Here is a 23061-nt window from a genome sequence, read left to right as displayed (position 1 = left end):
CCAGAAACTCAATTTGCAGACACTGTGTTTCGGGGTACTGCCCCTCGTCAGTGCAAAGTGTGAGTTCTGGTTTGGCTGGGTGAGAGGCGTAACACCGGTATCTATTATCAAGCAAGAAACCCAGAACTGAGGAGAAGATATATTATCCAGCAAGACACCGGAGACTGAGAAGATTTATTATCCAGAAATAGACACAGGGGTCAGGACAAGCGTTGGCTGTCAACTAAAAATCTACAAAACTGAAATACCATTTTCTAAATTGGGTCAAAAATCCATAAGACCTTTACACATTTCTGCACTAATTAACCAAGTTACTTTCCATTCAAAACTTTCTAACAGCCTGAAATGTTCTCCTGTATTTCATGGATCCTTGTGCAAACTATCTAATGAAAACCCTTTTCCAGGAAGAAACTGGTCACCTCCTCCACCTGAAGGTCCAAGGTGAAGAAGAATATATTGTTTATAACATTCGGGACTCTGGAAGGTTTAGAGGCAAATGACAGGATTTGCTGGAATTAAAGGGTTATGGGCCAGAAGAAATTCATGGGGGCCGGAGGGCAATGTTCAAGTCCATAGACTTACAATTAGAGATGAGTGAACATCTCAAGGTTCGATTTGGTACCATTCTACGAATTTCCCAATGTTCGCCGAACAGTTCATTGAATATATCCGAATCTCATTGCATTCAATGGGAGGCAAAATCAAACATATAGACAACACATTCAAAGATGCCCAAAAGGGTCAAGGTTCAGCTCGGACCCTACTTCATCCGGCCCCGGATCCAACAGAAATACATTTTGGGCATAGGTGCAGATGCTTTCCTCCTCTTGACTCTGTGAATCTTTGGAGTACACTTCTGATGCCCATGGTATAGAATCAATGAACAGTTCTACAGACTCGCCCATCTGTGGTTCCTTACAGTCAGTTGGGCGCTTGGAGAGTTGTGACGTGGGCGGAAGGAAGGGTAATTGGAGGGGTCCCACCTCTGTGGACTGTACTGTGTGTGATGTTAAGGTGGAGGAAGAGGAGGAGAGGCCACTTGATGCAGCGCTTGCCATCCACTGGAGCACATGTTCTTTCTGGCCGGCATCTATAAGGTGTACCGCTGTGCGGCTGCTAAAGAAAGGGAGTGGAGTAGCCTGTCCAGTAACAGCTGTCTTTGGATAGGATGTGACGGTGTTGGTTCACTACTAGTGCTTTCACTAACATTACCACCTACCCCATATTCACCTTGAACACCAATCCTATTCCCCCTTCCACCATGACCTTTCTTTTTCCCACTCATGTTGGATGTATCCTTCCCCTCTTTTAAGCAGCTGTTTAACAAACCTGGGCCCAGACCTGTCAGTCACCTGTCACTAAATTACCAGTATTTATTTGCTCAGATAGTGTGGCTGGAGCACGCTATTAGCACAAATAATTTAGATTTTCTACTATATAGCCCTGGATCCAGCAGAATCTCAGCGCAAAACAATTGCAAGCTCAGATGTGGCCTGCTTTATGTAGCACGGTAGTAACAAAACAAAAATAGAGTTTCAAAGATGTACTCCTGCATGGAGCACAATATCAGCACAACAGAGATCTGGTGGCCTGGTGTCTATGTCTGGGCCACACTATTAGCAAAAACGATTGATCTGCTTGAAGGTGGATTTCACAGCCACACAGGATCCTATCTATCTAAACTATCTGACTTACAAGCAGCCGCCTAGCTAACTATCTCACTATCGAGAAGCAGCGTCAGGAGCATCCTCTCTGCGTTGTTACACTGTCAAAATGGCACCAAAACAACATGTCCGATTTTTATCTGGAGAGGGACATGTGACTTCGGCAGCCAATGATACCAGCCCTTGTGTCTGAACGTTGTGGAAGTTTCCTGCGCCCTGATTGGCTGCCGGCATCTCCACACATCAAGTTAAGGAAAAAAAAAATTAACAATAACAGTCCAGTGCTCCTCACCATCCCTCACCACCTCCCCTCATCAAACACGTCCCCCCCGCTCATCATACAGGACCACTATCCTAGAGGAAACGCAATCATCTACCGCTCTTTGGCTGAATTTTGCATATTTTGAGTAAAAACGCTCGTGGGTGCGATCATGAATCCGAATGTGAAATGTTTGTGCCGAATTTGAAATTACTGAATGTTACTGCTCATCTCTACTTACGAGAGCCTTTCATCAAAGGCATCCAGAGAAAGGAGCCCCTGAGGTGTCCAGAGGCCATCCTAGAAGGAGGGGACTACTGTCGGGCTCGAGCCTAGCTATTCCTGTGCACCAGGCAGCAGCTCTTCTCTTTCATCTATTCAGCTCCCTGGACAGCTCCTCGCTATTTCAGCTACTAATACCTGTTGTTCCTGAATGGCTCCACCCTGTGTTCCCCTGATTTGACACCCGTTTAAGCCTTACCTTGCTCTTCCTTCTATGTGAAATTATTGAGCTCTCAACCTTTAGTCTACCTCTCTCACCTGACACTTCTCCATATTTTATTGCTGTTCCCATGTACCGGCATCTGGCTTCCCATTGACTACGCTATCTGCCTGTGCAACTCCAATGGCTGCAATGAAAAGACGCATCAGGATTTGTCTTTCCCACACATAAGCAGACGGAGGTCTCTTAGAGAGGTATTCACATTGATAGGTCCTGACATCGAGAAACGCCTTACCGCGGCTGTCAGGTACACATGAATTGGCCAATTTATGCGCTAAGATTTCTCATTTATTTACAGCAGTAATGCTATTCATTTTCCATACTTCATATTTACATGCGCTAAAAAAATTTTCAAAAATTTTTTTCATTTATTTCTATTTTCTACAGCAGTTAAGCTATTCATATTTCATATCTATATACTCAGTGTTACAGTGTGCTACTTTATGTGTTCATTATATATGGAGGTAGCTGCTCTTAGTAAGCACCTGTTCACACCTAGTTTTTGTAGTGGAAGTGCCGTCATTTTCTTTGTTACCTCTCTCACCTGACACTTCTCCATATTTTATTGCTGTTCCCATGTACCGGCATCTGGCTTCCCATTGACTACGCTATCTGCCTGTGCAACTCCAATGGCTGCAATGAAAAGACTCCAATCCAGACCCAGATCATTGCACCGGGACTCGGGAAGACATTTACTATCCAGGAAGAGACCTCTGACTGAGGGGGACATTTTTTTTTATAAACAAATAACTACAACGATAGAAAGCAAACAGTGAAAATCTGGACCTGAGCAATAGAGGACCATCGGCAAAATTGGTGTAGAAGACCACTTCAGACAAAATAACAAAATAAATGCCGCTAGAAGAAGAAATATTCACCCTGAAAGAATTTAATCTGAATGTTCAGGGGGTAAATACTTACACAAGCTGTGTATAGATGGACACTTGGTCACTGATCTTGTGGAGAACCATATTGTGGATCAGGTACATGTACTTACCGCACAGCCCCATAGATGAGGGTCTACTGGTGGAGTTGGATTCAATGATCATCAAACCAGTGCTGTGGAACCACTGAATCTGAACGTCTGATGGAGTGTCGATCAGGTACATGTTTCCTGTATCCACGATCTTGTACCCATATTTCCTGACCATTGGCCAGGCGTTCCTTGAGTTTACAGCAACCTATAAGAAAGAATATTTTAGTTACATAGTGTAAAGCAACAATTCAGTCATGAAGTATTAAGTATGATAGGCTACCCCCGATACTCTCAGGGATGTACCACCAATAAAAAGCCGTCCCAAACGTATCACCAATGAGACACTGCCAGTGATATACGGCCCAACACGTGAAACTGAACATAAATGATTAAAGCCACGCTCCCGAAGAGGTGCTGCCTGTGATCTACTGCCGGGAAGGTACTTTCCTCAATCCACTGCCAGGAAGGTACGGCCAGCAACATACTACTGGGAAGATCTATAACAGGGGTCTTCAACCTGTGGCTCGCAGGCCCATGATGTGTGGCTCGCAGCTGTCTGCCATATTAATGCATTCATATCAGGTCTGAAGAGCAGGTCTCCAGATGGTGACTTTGCTGAGTAGGCGTGCACAGCAGGTGGATGCTGATATACATGGTGGGGAGTGGAATAAATATGGTAAACAGAAAATAAGATATTAGCAGTTAGAGGACCACTTGAAGCTGGGGACCACTGATCTAGAAGATATACTGGAAGGGAGGTGCTACCAGAGATCTCCTGCTAGGAAGGTCTTGCCAGCAATATACTGCCAGGACAGTTCTGAAGATATAGTGATGGGGAGGTGCTGCCAGTGATCTGCTGTCAGGAAGGTGCCGCCAGTGATCTGCTGTCAGGAAGGTGCCGCCAGTGATCTACTGTTGGGAAGGTGCTGCCAGCAATATACTGTTGGGAAGGTGCTGCCAGCAATATACTGTTGGGAAGTTGCTGCCAGTGATCTACTGTTGGAAAGGTGCTGCCAGTGATCTGCTGTCAGGAAGGTGCCGCCAGTGATCTACTGTCGGGAAGGTGCTGCCAGTGATCTACTGTTGGGAAGGTGCTGCCAGCAATATACTGTTGGGAAGGTGCTGCCAGCAATATACTGTTGGGAAGGTGCTGCCAGTGATCTACTGTTGGGAAGGTGCCGCCAGCAATATACTGTCGGAAGGTGCTGCCAGTGATCTACTGTCAGGTAGGTGCTGCCAGTGATCTGCTGTCAGGAAGGTGCCACCAGTGATCTACTGTTGGGAAGGTGCTGCCAGCAATATACTGTTGGGAAGGTGCTGCCAGTGATCTACTGTTGGAAAGGTGCCGCCAGCAATATACTGTCAGAAGGTGCTGCCAGTGATCTACTGTCGGGAAGGTGCTGCCAGTGATCTGCTGTCAGGAAGGTGCCGCCAGTGATCTACTGTTGGAAAGGTGCCGCCAGTGATCTACTGTCGGGAAGGTGCTGCCAGTGATCTTCTGTCAGGAAGGTGCTGCCAGCGATCTACTGTTGGGAAAGTCTCACCAGTGATCTATTGTTAGGAAGGTGCCACCAGCAATCTACTGTTGGGAAAGTCTCGCCAGTGATCTACCGTTAGGAAGGTGCCGCCAGCGATCTACTGTTGGGAAGGTGCCGCCAGCAATTTACTGTTTGGAAGGTGCCGCCAGTGATCTACTGTCGGGAAGGTATTGCCAGCGATCTACTGTCGTGAAGGTGCTGCCAGCAATATACTGCAAGGAAGCTCTTGCCAGCAATATACTGCCAGGACAGTTCTGAAGATATAGTGATTGGGAGGTGCTGCCAATGACATGCTGCCTGGAAGACATTTGAATATATACTGTTGGGGAGGTGCTGATAGTTATTTACTGCTAGGAAAATGCTGAAGATATACTGGCAGGGAGGTGCTGTCATCACCTTCCAGGCAGCGCGACCTTGGCAGCACCTCCCGCCAGTATATTTTCAGCATTTTCCTGGCAGTATGTCGCTAGCAGCACCTCCCCGGCAGTAATATATTGATAGGAAGGTGGTGCTAGTGATCTTCTGCAAGCAGCAACTTTATGGTGCTTTTTTTCTCGTTAGTGCTGGGACTTGTTTCCCATAGCTCAGGTTACTTTTAGATTCATCAGTGAAATATTTTGCAAGATAGCCCTGTGAGAGGACGAAACCCTCATCATCGCAATTTCCCCCGTGCTGTTGATGACACAGGTTAAGCTGGAATGTTGTGAGATTTTCTAGATGACAGACCCTGGCTCCACACACAACGCACCCTGGCTGTAGGCCAATACCACAGAGAACACTACGACCCCCACGAGCAACTGCCAAAAATACAATCAATGATCTAAGTCTCACCCTTGAGTGACATTATTGTGTGTGGGACGGGGTCACTTACTTTCCGCCTTAAGCGATCAATGATTATTTGGTTGGCTTCATAGGTCAGCTCCAGTACAGATGAGCAAAGGGCAAAATTGTCTCCATTAACCTGTGCATAAAGAGAAGGCGATTAGTCTAAGCAATCCCTATCCCTGCCCTTGTGACGGCAATTATGGCAAGCCTGCCCTTATCTACAGCACATCTGGACCACATTTAACGGTCTTCTCCAAGCCCAACTCTACCTTCATTTTATGATCCCCAACCAAATCCTGATTCTTCACAGCCAGGGAATCACGCAGATATCCCGCCGCTGCCACCAGTTTATCAGAAACAAACACTCCGCTGCCTCCAACCATCAGGAGAATTACGCAATTGACTGAGTGATGGACGAGGCCATATCTGTTTCCCATACTGGGCCGGTTATTGGGAAACTCGCAATGAGCGTAAAGTATATACAACTCAGATTCCAAAGTATATACAACTCAGATTCCAAAGCATGGAGTATATATATATAGGTAGGTAGGAGGTATATATATACACACAGTGGGTACGGAAAGTATTCAGGCCCCTTTAAATTTTTCACTCTTTGTTTCATTGCAGCCATTTGGTAAATTCTAAAAAGTTTATTTTTTTCTCCTTACAGTACACTCTGCACACCATCTTGACTGAAAAAAACAGAAATGTAGAAATTTTTGCAAATTTATTAAAAAAGAAAAACTGAAATATCGCATGGTCATAAGTATTCAGACCCTTTGCCCAGACACTCATATTTAAGTCACATGCTGTCCATTTCCTTGTGATCCTCCTTGAGATGGTTCTGCTCCTTCATTGGAGTCCAGCTGTGTTTAATTAAACTGATAGGGCTTGATTTGGAAAGGCACACCCCTGTCTATATAAGACCTCACAGCTCACAGTGCATGTCAGACCAAATGAGAATCATGAGCTCAAAGGAACGGCCCAAGGAGCTCAGAGACGGAATTGTGGCAAGGCACAGATCTGGCCAAGCTTACAAAAGAATTTCTGCATTACTCAAGGTTCCTAAGAGCACAGTGGCCTCCATAATCCTTAAATGGAAGAAGTTTGGGACCACCAGAAGTCTTCCTAGACTTGGCCGTCCAGCCAACCTCAGCAATCGTAGGAGAAGAGCCTTGGTGAGAGAGGTAGAGAAGAACCCCAAGATCACTGTGGCTGAGCTCCAGAGATGCAGTACAGAGATGGGAGAAAGTTCCACAAAGTAAACTATCACTGCAGCCCTCCACCAGTCAGGTCTTTATGGCAGAGTGGCCCGACGGAAGCCTCTCCTCATTGCAAGACATATGAAAGCCCGCATAGAGTTTGCTCAAAAACACATGAAGGACTCCCAGACTATAAGAAATAAGATTCTCTGGTCTGATGAGACGAAGATAGAACTTTTTGGTGATAATTCTTAGCGGTATGTGTTGAGAAAACAAGGCACTGCTCATCACCTGCCCAATACAATCCCAACAGTGAAACATGGTGGTGGCAGCATCATGCTATGGGGGTGTTTTTCAGCTGCAGGGACAGGACGACTGGTTGCAATTGAAGGAAACATGAATGCGGCCAAGTACAGAGATATCCTGGATGAAAACCTCTCCCAGAGTGCTCTGGACCTCAGACTTGGCCGAAGGTTCACCTTCCAACAAGACAATGACCCTAAGCACACAGCTAAAATAACAAAGGAGTGGCTTCAGAACAACTCTGTGACCATTCTTGACTGGCCCAGCCAGAGCCCTGACCTAAACCCAATTGATCATCTCTGGAGAGACCTGAAAATGGCTGTCCACCAACGTTCACCATCCAACCTGACGGAACTGGAGAGGATCTGCAAGGAAGAATGGCCGAGGATCCCCAAATCCAGGTGTGAAAAACTTGTTGCATCATTCCCAAGAAGACTCATGGCTGTACTAGCTCAAAAGGGGGCTTCTACTCAATACTGAGCAAAGGGGCTGAATACTTATGACCATGTGATATTTCAGTTTTTCTTTTTAAATAAATTTGCAAAAATTTCTACATTTCTGCTTTTTTTCAGTCAAGATGGGGTGCAGAGTGGACTTTAATGAGAAAAAAATGAACTTTTTAGAATTTACCAAATGGCTGCAATGAAACAAAGAGTGAAAAATTTAAACGGGCCTGAATACTTTCCGTACCCACTGTATATATATAGAGAGAGAGAGAGAGAGAGAGAGAGAGAGAGTTAGAGAGTTAGAGAGAGTTAGAGAGAGAGAGAGTTAGAGAGAGTGAGAGTGAGAGTGAGAGTGAGAGTGAGAGTGAGAGAGAGAGAGAGAGAGAGAGAGAGAGAGAGAGAGAGAAACTCCGCAAACAACCCAAGAAAAACTATCTGCCACCACCACAATCGTTTATACAGGCTGATTGAGCATCCGTGACTAGTAACATGTGACCTCATGAGGCTTGAGGGATGTGGTTGATTGAGCAAGAGGAACAGAGCTATTAAATGTTATATATTTAATCAGAATAGTAGACAGTGTTTATAAATATATACAAAAGATATTAAAAGAGGAGACAAAACAATAGAGCATATACAATTACATAAAATAAAAAGGGGATAACAAAATAAAAGTACTAAACCTTTGGTCGCAGGAATGGCTCAGATTTATGGAGGGAAGCACGCCAATTAGGAAAATGGAACAATCCTACAGTGAACTGTATCTTCTAGCACTGAATAATGATTATAATTCAGAACCTGCTTTTATTAGATAAAAGTCACACCCACATATCTCCCCTTGGTGAGCTCATATGGGGGCTGGTCAATTGGATAAGGCTAGGTCTCAAAAATTATTGGATCCCCGATCTTATAGATATCTGCACCCCTGGAGGTCCCAGGCGGGAGATACTAATGCCATATTTCCTATCATGATTTTAGCTTTCCATAGATTGCAAACATGGCATGTATATTGTTATCCATCTGGCCAATATAAATTTGGGGCTGATGTGCAGACCGCACAGTTATCTAAGTAACTGCGTTATGTCCGAAACTTTGTCACGACAACCAAAAATATGTCTCCAATAACTATAGGACCTATGCCTGTCACAAAAAAAGAATATTCCTAACTGGACTTCGGCTCAAGAGTCTGCTTGTAGTTCTTTGGAACATAGGAAGCTTTATCTCCATAGGCGCTAAAAGTGTCGCCACCCAGCCTTTAGTATAGACTTTGTGTCTGCTGTCCATCAGAAAACCCACTTCAATAACCTGTTTACAGCAGGGGGTCATAACTGGACAGGGGTGGGAATGAAGTTTTAGCCTTTTTTTCCCATCAAGTTATGATGAAGCCATGCTTCAATATGAGGGTGACAAATCCCCTCTCAAGTGACGATTTAAATATTGGTCACATTTTACCATTACATTTATTTTTATTTATTTTACTCACTTATATAGCGCCATTAATTCTACAGCGCTTTACAGATGTTATCGGCACTGTCCCCATTGGGGCTCATAATCTATATTCCCTATCAGTATGTTTTTGGAGTGTGGGAGCAAACCGGAGAACCCGGAGGAAAACAACGCAAACACAGGGAGAACATACAAACTCCTTGCAGATGTCATAGAATCATAGAATCATAGAATGGTAGAGTTGGAAGGGACCTCCTGGGTCATCTGGTCCAACCCCCTGCTCAAAGCAGGATTCACTAGATCATCTCAGACAGATGTCTGTCCAGCCTCTGTTTGAAGACGTCCATTGAAGAGGAACTCACCACCTCTCGTGGCCGCCTGTTCCACTCATTAATCACCCTAACTGTCAAAAAGTTTTTTCTAATATCTAATCTGTCTCCTCCCATTTAGTTTCATCCCATTGCTTCTAGTCTTTCCTTGTGCAAATGAGAATAAAGATGATCCTTCTACAATGTGACAGCCCTTGACATATTTGTAGACAGCTATTAAGTCTCCTCTCAGTCTTCTTTTTTGCAAGCTAAACATTCCCAAATCCTGCAACCGTTCCTCATAGGACATGGTTTGCAGACCAGTCACCATTCTGGTCGCTCTTCTCTGAACTTGCTCCAGTTTGTCTATGTCTTTTTTAAAATGTGGTGCCCAAAACTGTACACAGTATTCCAGATGAGGTCTGACCAAAGAGGAGTAAAGACCGATAATGACTTCACGTGATCTAGACTGTATGCTTCTGTTAATACATCCCAGAATTGTATTTGCCTTTTTTGCTGCTGCATCACACTGTTGACTCATGTTCAGTCTATGATCTATTAGTATACCTAAGTCTTTTTCACATGTACTGTTGCTTAGCTCTATTCCTCCCATTCTGTATATGCTTTTTTCATTTTTATTGCCCAGATGTAGTACTTTGCATTTTTCCCTGTTAAAAACCATTCTGTTGGTTGCTGCCCACTGCTCCAGTTTATTTAGGTCTTTTTGAATCCTCTCTCTCTCTTCTCTAGTATTAGCTATCCCTCCTAGCTTTGTGTCATCAGAAAATTTAATCAGTTTACCCTCAATTCCTTCATCTAAATCATTGATAAAGATGTTGAACAATACAGGTCCCAGGACGGAGCCCTGTGGTACCCCACTTGAGACATTCATCCAGCTGGATGTGAAGCCATTTACAACCACCCTTTGAGTCCGATCACTAAGCCAGTTATGAATCCACCTAACAGTTGCCTGGTCCATTGCATACTTGGTCATTTTTTCAATAAGGATGATGTGAGATACTTTGTCAAATGCTTTGCTGAAGTCAAGATATACTATATCTACAGCATTTCCCTGATCCACCCAGTCAGTGATTCTGTCATAGAAGGAAATTAAGTTAGTCTGACATGACTTGTTAGTTACAAACCCATGCTGACTCTGGTTAATCACTTCATTCTTATCCATGTACTTACATACATGTTGTTTAATAATTTGTTCAAAGAAGTCGTCCTTGGTGGGATTTTAACCAGGACCCCAGCGCTGCAAGGCTGCGGTGCTAACCGCTGAGAGAGAGCATTGCCCTGTGACACCCAACCCCCGCTACTTCCTCATATCTAGTATGTATCTCCAGACCACATGCCTGCCAAGACTGAAAGAAGAGCGGGATGGACATTCTTCTGGAGGACAACACTAATATCTGCTCTACTGTTTTCCCACAATTTGTGCTCCTTGATTTTCCACCACCCTACTCTGCGTCCTCCACACAGATGACAAAACTGGAGGTTTCTCACCTGCCCCATGTGTCCACACCGAGAAACCTGCACTGTTATAGACTCGTCCTCAGTCAGGGTCATGATGTACGATGCCTCTTTATACAGTGCAAGATAACGGCCATCAAATGTGACAAAACTCAAGTCTGAGAAGATGGAGCAGCGGCCTGGAAGAAGAATCAGATTCTCTAATCACCACCAGAAGGAGCACAGACGTGGTAAAGGAGCGGAGACTGAGGAGGCAAGAAGAACATCACCATAACGCCTCATCCATGGGTACAGACCACAGTGTACTGACCATGACTAAGCCGGGAAATACGGAGATATCTTACATCACAATGACGTCACCTCCACATATTAAGTGCATCCACTGGTTACAATCCACCGCCACGTCCACAGTTACAGACCACAGCATGGCCTATAACTATGCAGGTAAATAAGGTGATATCGTACGCAACCATGAGGTCATGTCCATACATTACAGACGTCCACTGGTTACAGACCACAGTCACGTCTACAGATCACAGCCACATCCACAGATTACAGATCGCAGCCACGTCCACAGGTTACAGACCACAGTCACGTCTACAGATCACAGTCACATCTACAGGTTACAGACCACAGTCACGTCTACAGATCACAGTCACATCCACAGGTTACAGACCACAGTCACGTCCACAGGTTACAGACCACAGTCACGTCTACAGATCACAGCCAAATCCACAGGTTATAGACCACAGTCACGTCTACAAATCACAGCCACATCCACAGGTTACAGACCACAGTCACATCTACGGATTAAAGCCACATCCACAGGTTACAAGCCACAGTCCCGTCCACAGATCACAGCCACATCCACAGGTTACAGGCCACAGTCACGTCTACAGATCACAGCCACATCCACAGGTTACAGGCCACAGTCATGTCTACAGATCACAGCCACATCCACAGGTTACAGACCACAGTCATGTCTACAGATCACAGCCACATCCACAGGTTACAGACCACAGTCACGTCTACAGATCACAGCCACATCCACAGGTTACAGAGCACAGTTACATCTACAGATCACAGCCACATCCACAGCTTAAAGGCCACAGTCACGTCCACAGATCACAGCCACATACACAGGTTACATGCCAGAGTCACGTCTACAGATCACAGCCACATCCACAGGTTACAGACCACAGTCACGTCTACAGATCACAGCCACGTCCACAGGTTACAGACCACAGTCACATCTACAGATCACAGCCACATCCACAGGTTACAGACCACAGTCATGTCTACAGATCACAGGCACATCCACAGGTTACAGACCGCAGACACATCAACAGATCACAGCCACGTCCACAGGTTACATGCCACAGTCAAGTCTACAGATCACAGCCACATCCACAGGTTATAGACCACAGTCACATCCACAGATCACAGCCACATCCACAGGTTACAGACCTCAGTCACGTCTACAGATCACAGCCACATCCACAGGTTACAGACCATAGTCACATCTACAGATCACAGCAACATCCACTGGTTACAGACCACAGTCAAGTCCACAGGTTACAGACCAGTCACATCTACAGATCACAGCCACATCCACAGGTTACAGACCACAGTCACGTCTACAGAAGACAGCCACATCCACAGGTTACAGACCACAGTCACATCCACAGGTTAAAGACCACAGTCACGTCTACAGCTTACAGCCACGTCCACAGGTTACATGCCACAGTCACGTCTACAGATCACAGCCACATCCACAGGTTACAGACCACAGTCACGTCTACAGATCACAGCCATATCCACAGGTTACAGGCCACAGTCACATCTACAGATCACAGCCACATCCACAGGTTACAGACCACAGTCACGTCTACAAATCACAGCCACATCCACAGGTTACAGACCACAGTCATGTCTACAGATCACAGCCACATGCACAGGTTTGAGACCACAGTCACGTCTACAGATCACAGCCACATCCACAGGTTACAGGCCACAGTTAGATCTACAGATCACAGCCACATCCACAGGTTACAGGCCACAGTCACGTCTACAGATCACAGCCACATCCACAGGTTACAGACCACAGTCACATCTACGGATCAAAGCCACATCCACAGGTTACAAGCCACAGTCACGTCCACAGATCACAGCCACATCCACAGGTTACAGGCCACAGTCACGTCCACAGATCACAGTCACATACACAGGTTACATGCCACAGTCACGTCTAAAGATCACAGCCACATCCACAGGTTACAGACCACAGTCACATCTACAGATCACAGCCACATCCACAGGTTACAGACCACAGTCACGTCTACAAATCACAGGCACATCCACAGATTACAGACCACAGACACATCAACAGATCACAGCCACATCCACAGGTTATAGGCCACAGTCACGTCCACAGATCACAGTCACATACACAGGTTACATGCCACAGTCACGTCTAAAGATCACAGCCACATCCACAGGTTACAGACCACAGTCACATCTACAGATCACAGCCACATCCACAGGTTACAGACCACAGTCACGTCTACAAATCACAGGCACATCCACAGATTACAGACCACAGACACATCAACAGATCACAGCCACATACACAGGTTACAGATCACAGTCACATCCAGAGGTTACTGACCACAGACACATCAACAGATCACAGCCACATCCACAGGTTACATGCCACAGTCACGTCTACAGATCACAGCCACATCCACAGGTTATAGACCACAGTCACATCCACAGATCACAGCCATATCCACAGGTTACAGAACACAGTCACGTCTACAGATCACAGCCACATCCACAGGTTACAGACCATAGTCACATCTACAGATCACAGCCACATCCACTGGTTACAGACCACAGTCAAGTCCACAGGTTACAGACCAGTCACATCTACAGATCACAGCCACATCCACAGGTTACAGACCAAAATCACGTCCACAGCTTAAAGACCACAGTCACGTCTACAGATCACAGACACATCCACAGCTTAAGGACCACAGCCACATCCACAGGTTACAGACCACAGTCACGTCTACAGATCACAGCCACGTCCACAGGTTACAGGCCACAGTCACGTCTACAGATCACAGCCATATCCACAGGTTACAGGCCACAGTCACGTCTACAGATCACAGCCACATCCACAGGTTACAGACCACAGTCACGTCTACAGATCACAGCCACGTCCCCACGTTACAGACCACAGTCACGTCTACAAATCACAGCCACATCCACAGGTTACAGACCACAGTCACGTCTACAGCCACATCTACAGGTTATAGACCACAGTCATGTCTACGGATCACAGCCACGTCCACAGGTTACAGACCACAGTCACGTCTACAGATCACAGTCACATCCACAGGTTACAGACCACAGTTACGTCCACAGGTTACAGACCACAGTCACGTCTACAAATCACAGCCACATCCACAGGTTACAGACCACAGTCACGTCTACAGATCACAGCCACATCCACAGGTTACAGACCACAGTCACATCTACAGATCACAGCCACATCCACAGGTTACAGACCACAGTCACGTCTACAGATCACAGCCACATCCACAGGTTATAGACCACAGTCATGTCTACGGATCACAGCCACGTCCACAGGTTACAGACCACAGTCACATCTACAGATCACAGCCACATCCACAGGTTACAGATCACAGTCACGTCCACAGGTTACATGCCACAGTCACATCTACAGATCACAGCCACATCGACAGGTTACAGATCACAGTCACGCCCACAGGTTACAGATCACAGCCACGTCCACAGGTTACAGGCCACAGTCACATCTACAGATCACAGCCACATCCACAGGTTACAGATCACAGTCACGTCCACAGGTTACAGATCACAGCCACATCCACGGGTTAGAGACCACAGTCACGTCTACAGATCACAGCCACATCCACAGTTACAGACCACAGCATGGCCTACAACTATGCAGGTAAATAAGGTGATATCGCACACAACCATGAGGTCTTACCACACATTACAGACGTCCACTGGTTATAGATCACAGCCACATCCACAGGTTACAGACCACAGTGACATCTACAGATCACAGCCACGTCCACAGGTTACAGGCCACAGTCACGTCTACAGATCACAGGCACGTCCACAGGTTACAGACCACAGTCACATCTACAGATCACAGCCACATCCACAGGTTACAGACCACAGTCACGTCAACAGATCACAGCCACATCCACAGGTTACAGACCACAGTCACATCTACAGATTACAGCCACATCCACAGGTTACAGACCACAGTCACGTCTACAGATCACAGCCACGTCCACAGGTTACAGACCACAGTCACATCTACAGATCACAGCCACATCCACAGGTTACAGACCACAGTCAAGTCTACAGATCACAGCCACATCCACAGGTTACAGACCACAGTAACGTCTACAGATCACAGCCACATCCACAGGTTACAGACCACAGTCAAGTCTACAGATCACAGCCACATCCACAGGTTACAGACCACAGTCACATCTACGGATTAAAGCCACATCCACAGGTTACAAGCCACAGTCCCGTCCACAGATCACAGCCACATCCACAGGTTACAGGCCACAGTCACGTCTACAGATCACAGCCACATCCACAGGTTACAGGCCACAGTCATGTCTACAGATCACAGCCACATCCACAGGTTACAGACCACAGTCATGTCTACAGATCACAGCCACATCCACAGGTTACAGACCACAGTCACGTCTACAGATCACAGCCACATCCACAGGTTACAGAGCACAGTTACATCTACAGATCACAGCCACATCCACAGCTTAAAGGCCACAGTCACGTCCACAGATCACAGCCACATACACAGGTTACATGCCAGAGTCACGTCTACAGATCACAGCCACATCCACAGGTTACAGACCACAGTCACGTCTACAGATCACAGCCACGTCCACAGGTTCAGACCACAGTCACATCTACAGATCACAGCCACATCCACAGGTTACAGACCACAGTCATGTCTACAGATCACAGGCACATCCACAGGTTACAGACCGCAGACACATCAACAGATCACAGCCACGTCCACAGGTTACATGCCACAGTCAAGTCTACAGATCACAGCCACATCCACAGGTTATAGACCACAGTCACATCCACAGATCACAGCCACATCCACAGGTTACAGACCTCAGTCACGTCTACAGATCACAGCCACATCCACAGGTTACAGACCATAGTCACATCTACAGATCACAGCAACATCCACTGGTTACAGACCACAGTCAAGTCCACAGGTTACAGACCAGTCACATCTACAGATCACAGCCACATCCACAGGTTACAGACCACAGTCACGTCTACAGAAGACAGCCACATCCACAGGTTACAGACCACAGTCACATCCACAGGTTAAAGACCACAGTCACGTCTACAGCTTACTGCCACGTCCACAGGTTACATGCCACAGTCACGTCTACAGATCACAGCCACATCCACAGGTTACAGACCACAGTCACGTCTACAGATCACAGCCATATCCACAGGTTACAGGCCACAGTCACATCTACAGATCACAGCCACATCCACAGGTTACAGACCACAGTCACGTCTACAAATCACAGCCACATCCACAGGTTACAGACCACAGTCATGTCTACAGATCACAGCCACATGCACAGGTTTGAGACCACAGTCACGTCTACAGATCACAGCCACATCCACAGGTTACAGACCACAGTCATGTCTACAGATCACAGGCACATCCACAGGTTACAGACCGCAGACACATCAACAGATCACAGCCACGTCCACAGGTTACATGCCACAGTCAAGTCTACAGATCACAGCCACATCCACAGGTTATAGACCACAGTCACATCCACAGATCACAGCCACATCCACAGGTTACAGACCTCAGTCACGTCTACAGATCACAGCCACATCCACAGGTTACAGACCATAGTCACATCTACAGATCACAGCAACATCCACTGGTTACAGACCACAGTCAAGTCCACAGGTTACAGACCAGTCACATCTACAGATCACAGCCACATCCACAGGTTACAGACCACAGTCACGTCTACAGAAGACAGCCACATCCACAGGTTACAGACCACAGTCACATCCACAGGTTAAAGACCACAGTCACGTCTACAGCTTACAGCCACGTCCACAGGTTACATGCCACAGTCACGTCTACAGATCACAGCCACATCCACAGGTTACAGACCACAGTCACGTCTACAGATCACAGCCATATCCACAGGTTACAGGCCACAGTCACATCTACAGATCACAGCCACATCCACAGGTTACAGACCACAGTCACGTCTACAAATCACAGCCACATCCACAGGTTACAGACCACAGTCATGTCTACAGATCACAGCCACATGCACAGGTTTGAGACCACAGTCACGTCTACAGATCACAGCCACATCCACAGGTTACAGGCCACAGTTAGATCTACAGATCACAGCCACATCCACAGGTTACAGGCCACAGTCACGTCTACAGATCACAGCCACATCCACAGGTTACAGACCACAGTCACATCTACGGATCAAAGCCACATCCACAGGTTACAAGCCACAGTCACGTCCACAGATCACAGCCACATCCACAGGTTACAGGCCACAGTCACGTCCACAGATCACAGTCACATACACAGGTTACATGCCACAGTCACGTCTAAAGATCACAGCCACATCCACAGGTTACAGACCACAGTCACATCTACAGATCACAGCCACATCCACAGGTTACAGACCACAGTCACGTCTACAAATCACAGGCACATCCACAGATTACAGACCACAGACACATCAACAGATCACAGCCACATCCACAGGTTATAGGCCACAGTCACGTCCACAGATCACAGTCACATACACAGGTTACATGCCACAGTCACGTCTAAAGATCACAGCCACATCCACAGGTTACAGACCACAGTCACATCTACAGATCACAGCCACATCCACAGGTTACAGACCACAGTCACGTCTACAAATCACAGGCACATCCACAGATTACAGACCACAGACACATCAACAGATCACAGCCACATACACAGGTTACAGATCACAGTCACATCCAGAGGTTACTGACCACAGACACATCAACAGATCACAGCCACATCCACAGGTTACATGCCACAGTCACGTCTACAGATCACAGCCACATCCACAGGTTATAGACCACAGTCACATCCACAGATCACAGCCATATCCACAGGTTACAGAACACAGTCACGTCTACAGATCACAGCCACATCCACAGGTTACAGACCATAGTCACATCTACAGATCACAGCCACATCCACTGGTTACAGACCACAGTCAAGTCCACAGGTTACAGACCAGTCACATCTACAGATCACAGCCACATCCACAGGTTACAGACCAAAATCACGTCCACAGCTTAAAGACCACAGTCACGTCTACAGATCACAGACACATCCACAGCTTAAGGACCACAGCCACATCCACAGGTTACAGACCACAGTCACGTCTACAGATCACAGCCACGTCCACAGGTTACAGGCCACAGTCACGTCTACAGATCACAGCCATATCCACAGGTTACAGGCCACAGTCACGTCTACAGATCACAGCCACATCCACAGGTTACAGACCACAGTCACGTCTACAGATCACAGCCACGTCCCCACGTTACAGACCACAGTCACGTCTACAAATCACAGCCACATCCACAGGTTACAGACCACAGTCACGTCTACAGCCACATCTACAGGTTATAGACCACAGTCATGTCTACGGATCACAGCCACGTCCACAGGTTACAGACCACAGTCACGTCTACAGATCACAGTCACATCCACAGGTTACAGACCACAGTTACGTCCACAGGTTACAGACCACAGTCACGTCTACAAATCACAGCCACATCCACAGGTTACAGACCACAGTCACGTCTACAGATCACAGCCACATCCACAGGTTACAGACCACAGTCACATCTACAGATCACAGCCACATCCACAGGTTACAGACCACAGTCACGTCTACAGATCACAGCCACATCCACAGGTTATAGACCACAGTCATGTCTACGGATCACAGCCACGTCCACAGGTTACAGACCACAGTCACATCTACAGATCACAGCCACATCCACAGGTTACAGATCACAGTCACGTCCACAGGTTACATGCCACAGTCACATCTACAGATCACAGCCACATCGACAGGTTACAGATCACAGTCACGCCCACAGGTTACAGATCACAGCCACGTCCACAGGTTACAGGCCACAGTCACATCTACAGATCACAGCCACATCCACAGGTTACAGATCACAGTCACGTCCACAGGTTACAGATCACAGCCACATCCACGGGTTAGAGACCACAGTCACGTCTACAGATCACAGCCACATCCACAGTTACAGACCACAGCATGGCCTACAACTATGCAGGTAAATAAGGTGATATCGCACACAACCATGAGGTCTTACCACACATTACAGACGTCCACTGGTTATAGATCACAGCCACATCCACAGGTTACAGACCACAGTGACATCTACAGATCACAGCCACGTCCACAGGTTACAGGCCACAGTCACGTCTACAGATCACAGGCACGTCCACAGGTTACAGACCACAGTCACATCTACAGATCACAGCCACATCCACAGGTTACAGACCACAGTCACGTCAACAGATCACAGCCACATCCACAGGTTACAGACCACAGTCACATCTACAGATTACAGCCACATCCACAGGTTACAGACCACAGTCACGTCTACAGATCACAGCCACGTCCACAGGTTACAGACCACAGTCACATCTACAGATCACAGCCACATCCACAGGTTACAGACCACAGTCAAGTCTACAGATCACAGCCACATCCACAGGTTACAGACCACAGTAACGTCTACAGATCACAGCCACATCCACAGGTTACAGACCACAGTCAAGTCTACAGATCACAGCCACATCCACAGGTTACAGACCACAGTCACATCTACGGATTAAAGCCACATCCACAGGTTACAAGCCACAGTCCCGTCCACAGATCACAGCCACATCCACAGGTTACAGGCCACAGTCACGTCTACAGATCACAGCCACATCCACAGGTTACAGGCCACAGTCATGTCTACAGATCACAGCCACATCCACAGGTTACAGACCACAGTCATGTCTACAGATCACAGCCACATCCACAGGTTACAGACCACAGTCACGTCTACAGATCACAGCCACATCCACAGGTTACAGAGCACAGTTACATCTACAGATCACAGCCACATCCACAGCTTAAAGGCCACAGTCACGTCCACAGATCACAGCCACATACACAGGTTACATGCCAGAGTCACGTCTACAGATCACAGCCACATCCACAGGTTACAGACCACAGTCACGTCTACAGATCACAGCCACGTCCACAGGTTCAGACCACAGTCACATCTACAGATCACAGCCACATCCACAGGTTACAGACCACAGTCATGTCTACAGATCACAGGCACATCCACAGGTTACAGACCGCAGACACATCAACAGATCACAGCCACGTCCACAGGTTACATGCCACAGTCAAGTCTACAGATCACAGCCACATCCACAGGTTATAGACCACAGTCACATCCACAGATCACAGCCACATCCACAGGTTACAGACCTCAGTCACGTCTACAGATCACAGCCACATCCACAGGTTACAGACCATAGTCACATCTACAGATCACAGCAACATCCACTGGTTACAGACCACAGTCAAGTCCACAGGTTACAGACCAGTCACATCTACAGATCACAGCCACATCCACAGGTTACAGACCACAGTCACGTCTACAGAAGACAGCCACATCCACAGGTTACAGACCACAGTCACATCCACAGGTTAAAGACCACAGTCACGTCTACAGCTTACAGCCACGTCCACAGGTTACATGCCACAGTCACGTCTACAGATCACAGCCACATCCACAGGTTACAGACCACAGTCACGTCTACAGATCACAGCCATATCCACAGGTTACAGGCCACAGTCACATCTACAGATCACAGCCACATCCACAGGTTACAGACCACAGTCACGTCTACAAATCACAGCCACATCCACAGGTTACAGACCACAGTCATGTCTACAGATCACAGCCACATGCACAGGTTTGAGACCACAGTCACGTCTACAGATCACAGCCACATCCACAGGTTACAGGCCACAATTAGATCTACAGATCACAGCCACATCCACAGGTTACAGGCCACAGTCACGTCTACAGATCACAGCCACATCCACAGGTTACAGACCACAGTCACATCTACGGATCAAAGCCACATCCACAGGTTACAAGCCACAGTCACGTCCACAGATCACAGCCACATCCACAGGTTACAGGCCACAGTCACGTCCACAGATCACAGTCACATACACAGGTTACATGCCACAGTCACGTCTAAAGATCACAGCCACATCCACAGGTTACAGACCACAGTCACATCTACAGATCACAGCCACATCCACAGGTTACAGACCACAGTCACGTCTACAAATCACAGGCACATCCACAGATTACAGACCACAGACACATCAACAGATCACAGCCACATACACAGGTTACAGATCACAGTCACATCCAGAGGTTACTGACCACAGACACATCAACAGATCACAGCCACATCCACAGGTTACATGCCACAGTCACGTCTACAGATCACAGCCACATCCACAGGTTATAGACCACAGTCACATCCACAGATCACAGCCATATCCACAGGTTACAGAACACAGTCACGTCTACAGATCACAGCCACATCCACAGGTTACAGACCATAGTCACATCTACAGATCACAGCCACATCCACTGGTTACAGACCACAGTCAAGTCCACAGGTTACAGACCAGTCACATCTACAGATCACAGCCACATCCACAGGTTACAGACCAAAATCACGTCCACAGCTTAAAGACCACAGTCACGTCTACAGATCACAGCCACATCCACAGGTTACAGACCACAGTCACATCTACGGATCAAAGCCACATCCACAGGTTACAAGCCACAGTCACGTCCACAGATCACAGCCACATCCACAGGTTACAGGCCACAGTCACGTCCACAGATCACAGTCACACACACACAGGTTACATGCCACAGTCACGTCTAAAGATCACAGCCACATCCACAGGTTACAGACCACAGTCACATCTACAGATCACAGCCACATCCACAGGTTACAGACCACAGTCACGTCTACAAATCACAGGCACATCCACAGATTACAGACCACAGACACATCAACAGATCACAGCCACATACACAGGTTACAGATCACAGTCACATCCAGAGGTTACTGACCACAGACACATCAACAGATCACAGCCACATCCACAGGTTACATGCCACAGTCACGTCTACAGATCACAGCCACATCCACAGGTTATAGACCACAGTCACATCCACAGATCACAGCCATATCCACAGGTTACAGAACACAGTCACGTCTACAGATCACAGCCACATCCACAGGTTACAGTCTATAGTCACATCTACAGATCACAGCCACATCCACTGGTTACAGACCACAGTCAAGTCCACAGGTTACAGACCAGTCACATCTACAGATCACAGCCACATCCACAGGTTACAGACCAAAATCACGTCCACAGCTTAAAGACCACAGTCACGTCAACAGATCACAGACACATCCACAGCTTAAGGACCACAGCCACATCCACAGGTTACAGACCACAGTCACGTCTACAGATCACAGCCACGTCCACAGGTTACAGGCCACAGTCACGTCTACAGATCACAGCCATATCCACAGGTTACAGGCCACAGTCACGTCTACAGATCACAGCCACATCCACAGGTTACAGACCACAGTCACGTCTACAGATCACAGCCACGTCCCCACGTTACAGACCACAGTCACGTCTACAAATCACAGCCACATCCACAGGTTACAGACCACAGTCACGTCTACAGCCACATCTACAGGTTATAGACCACAGTCATGTCTACGGATCACAGCCACGTCCACAGGTTACAGACCACAGTCACGTCTACAGATCACAGTCACATCCACAGGTTAC

The 23061-nt window shown here is 47.2% G+C and overlaps 1 protein-coding gene across 1 annotated transcript in view; it reads right to left on the bottom strand.

Moving 5' to 3' along the window:
• The window catches only part of OTOG (otogelin), a 650929-nt gene that overhangs the window by 217658 nt on the left and 410210 nt on the right, over positions 1-23061 (bottom strand). The window contains exons 35-37 of the mRNA XM_073657941.1: positions 10979-11124; positions 5811-5900; positions 3423-3606 (exon numbers count right to left, since the gene is read on the bottom strand). Coding sequence (XP_073514042.1) covers positions 3423-3606; positions 5811-5900; positions 10979-11124 — 420 coding nt within the window. The remainder of the gene's footprint in view (positions 1-3422; positions 3607-5810; positions 5901-10978; positions 11125-23061) is intronic.

Source organism: Phyllobates terribilis, unplaced genomic scaffold (genome assembly GCF_046119375.1).
Source record: "Phyllobates terribilis strain yellow unplaced genomic scaffold, ASM4611937v1 Scaffold_13__5_contigs__length_258822181, whole genome shotgun sequence".
Taxonomy (NCBI): domain Eukaryota; kingdom Metazoa; phylum Chordata; class Amphibia; order Anura; family Dendrobatidae; genus Phyllobates; species Phyllobates terribilis.
The sequence above is the reverse complement of the archived record's forward strand: the minus strand, read 5'-3'. Positions and strand labels throughout refer to the sequence as shown.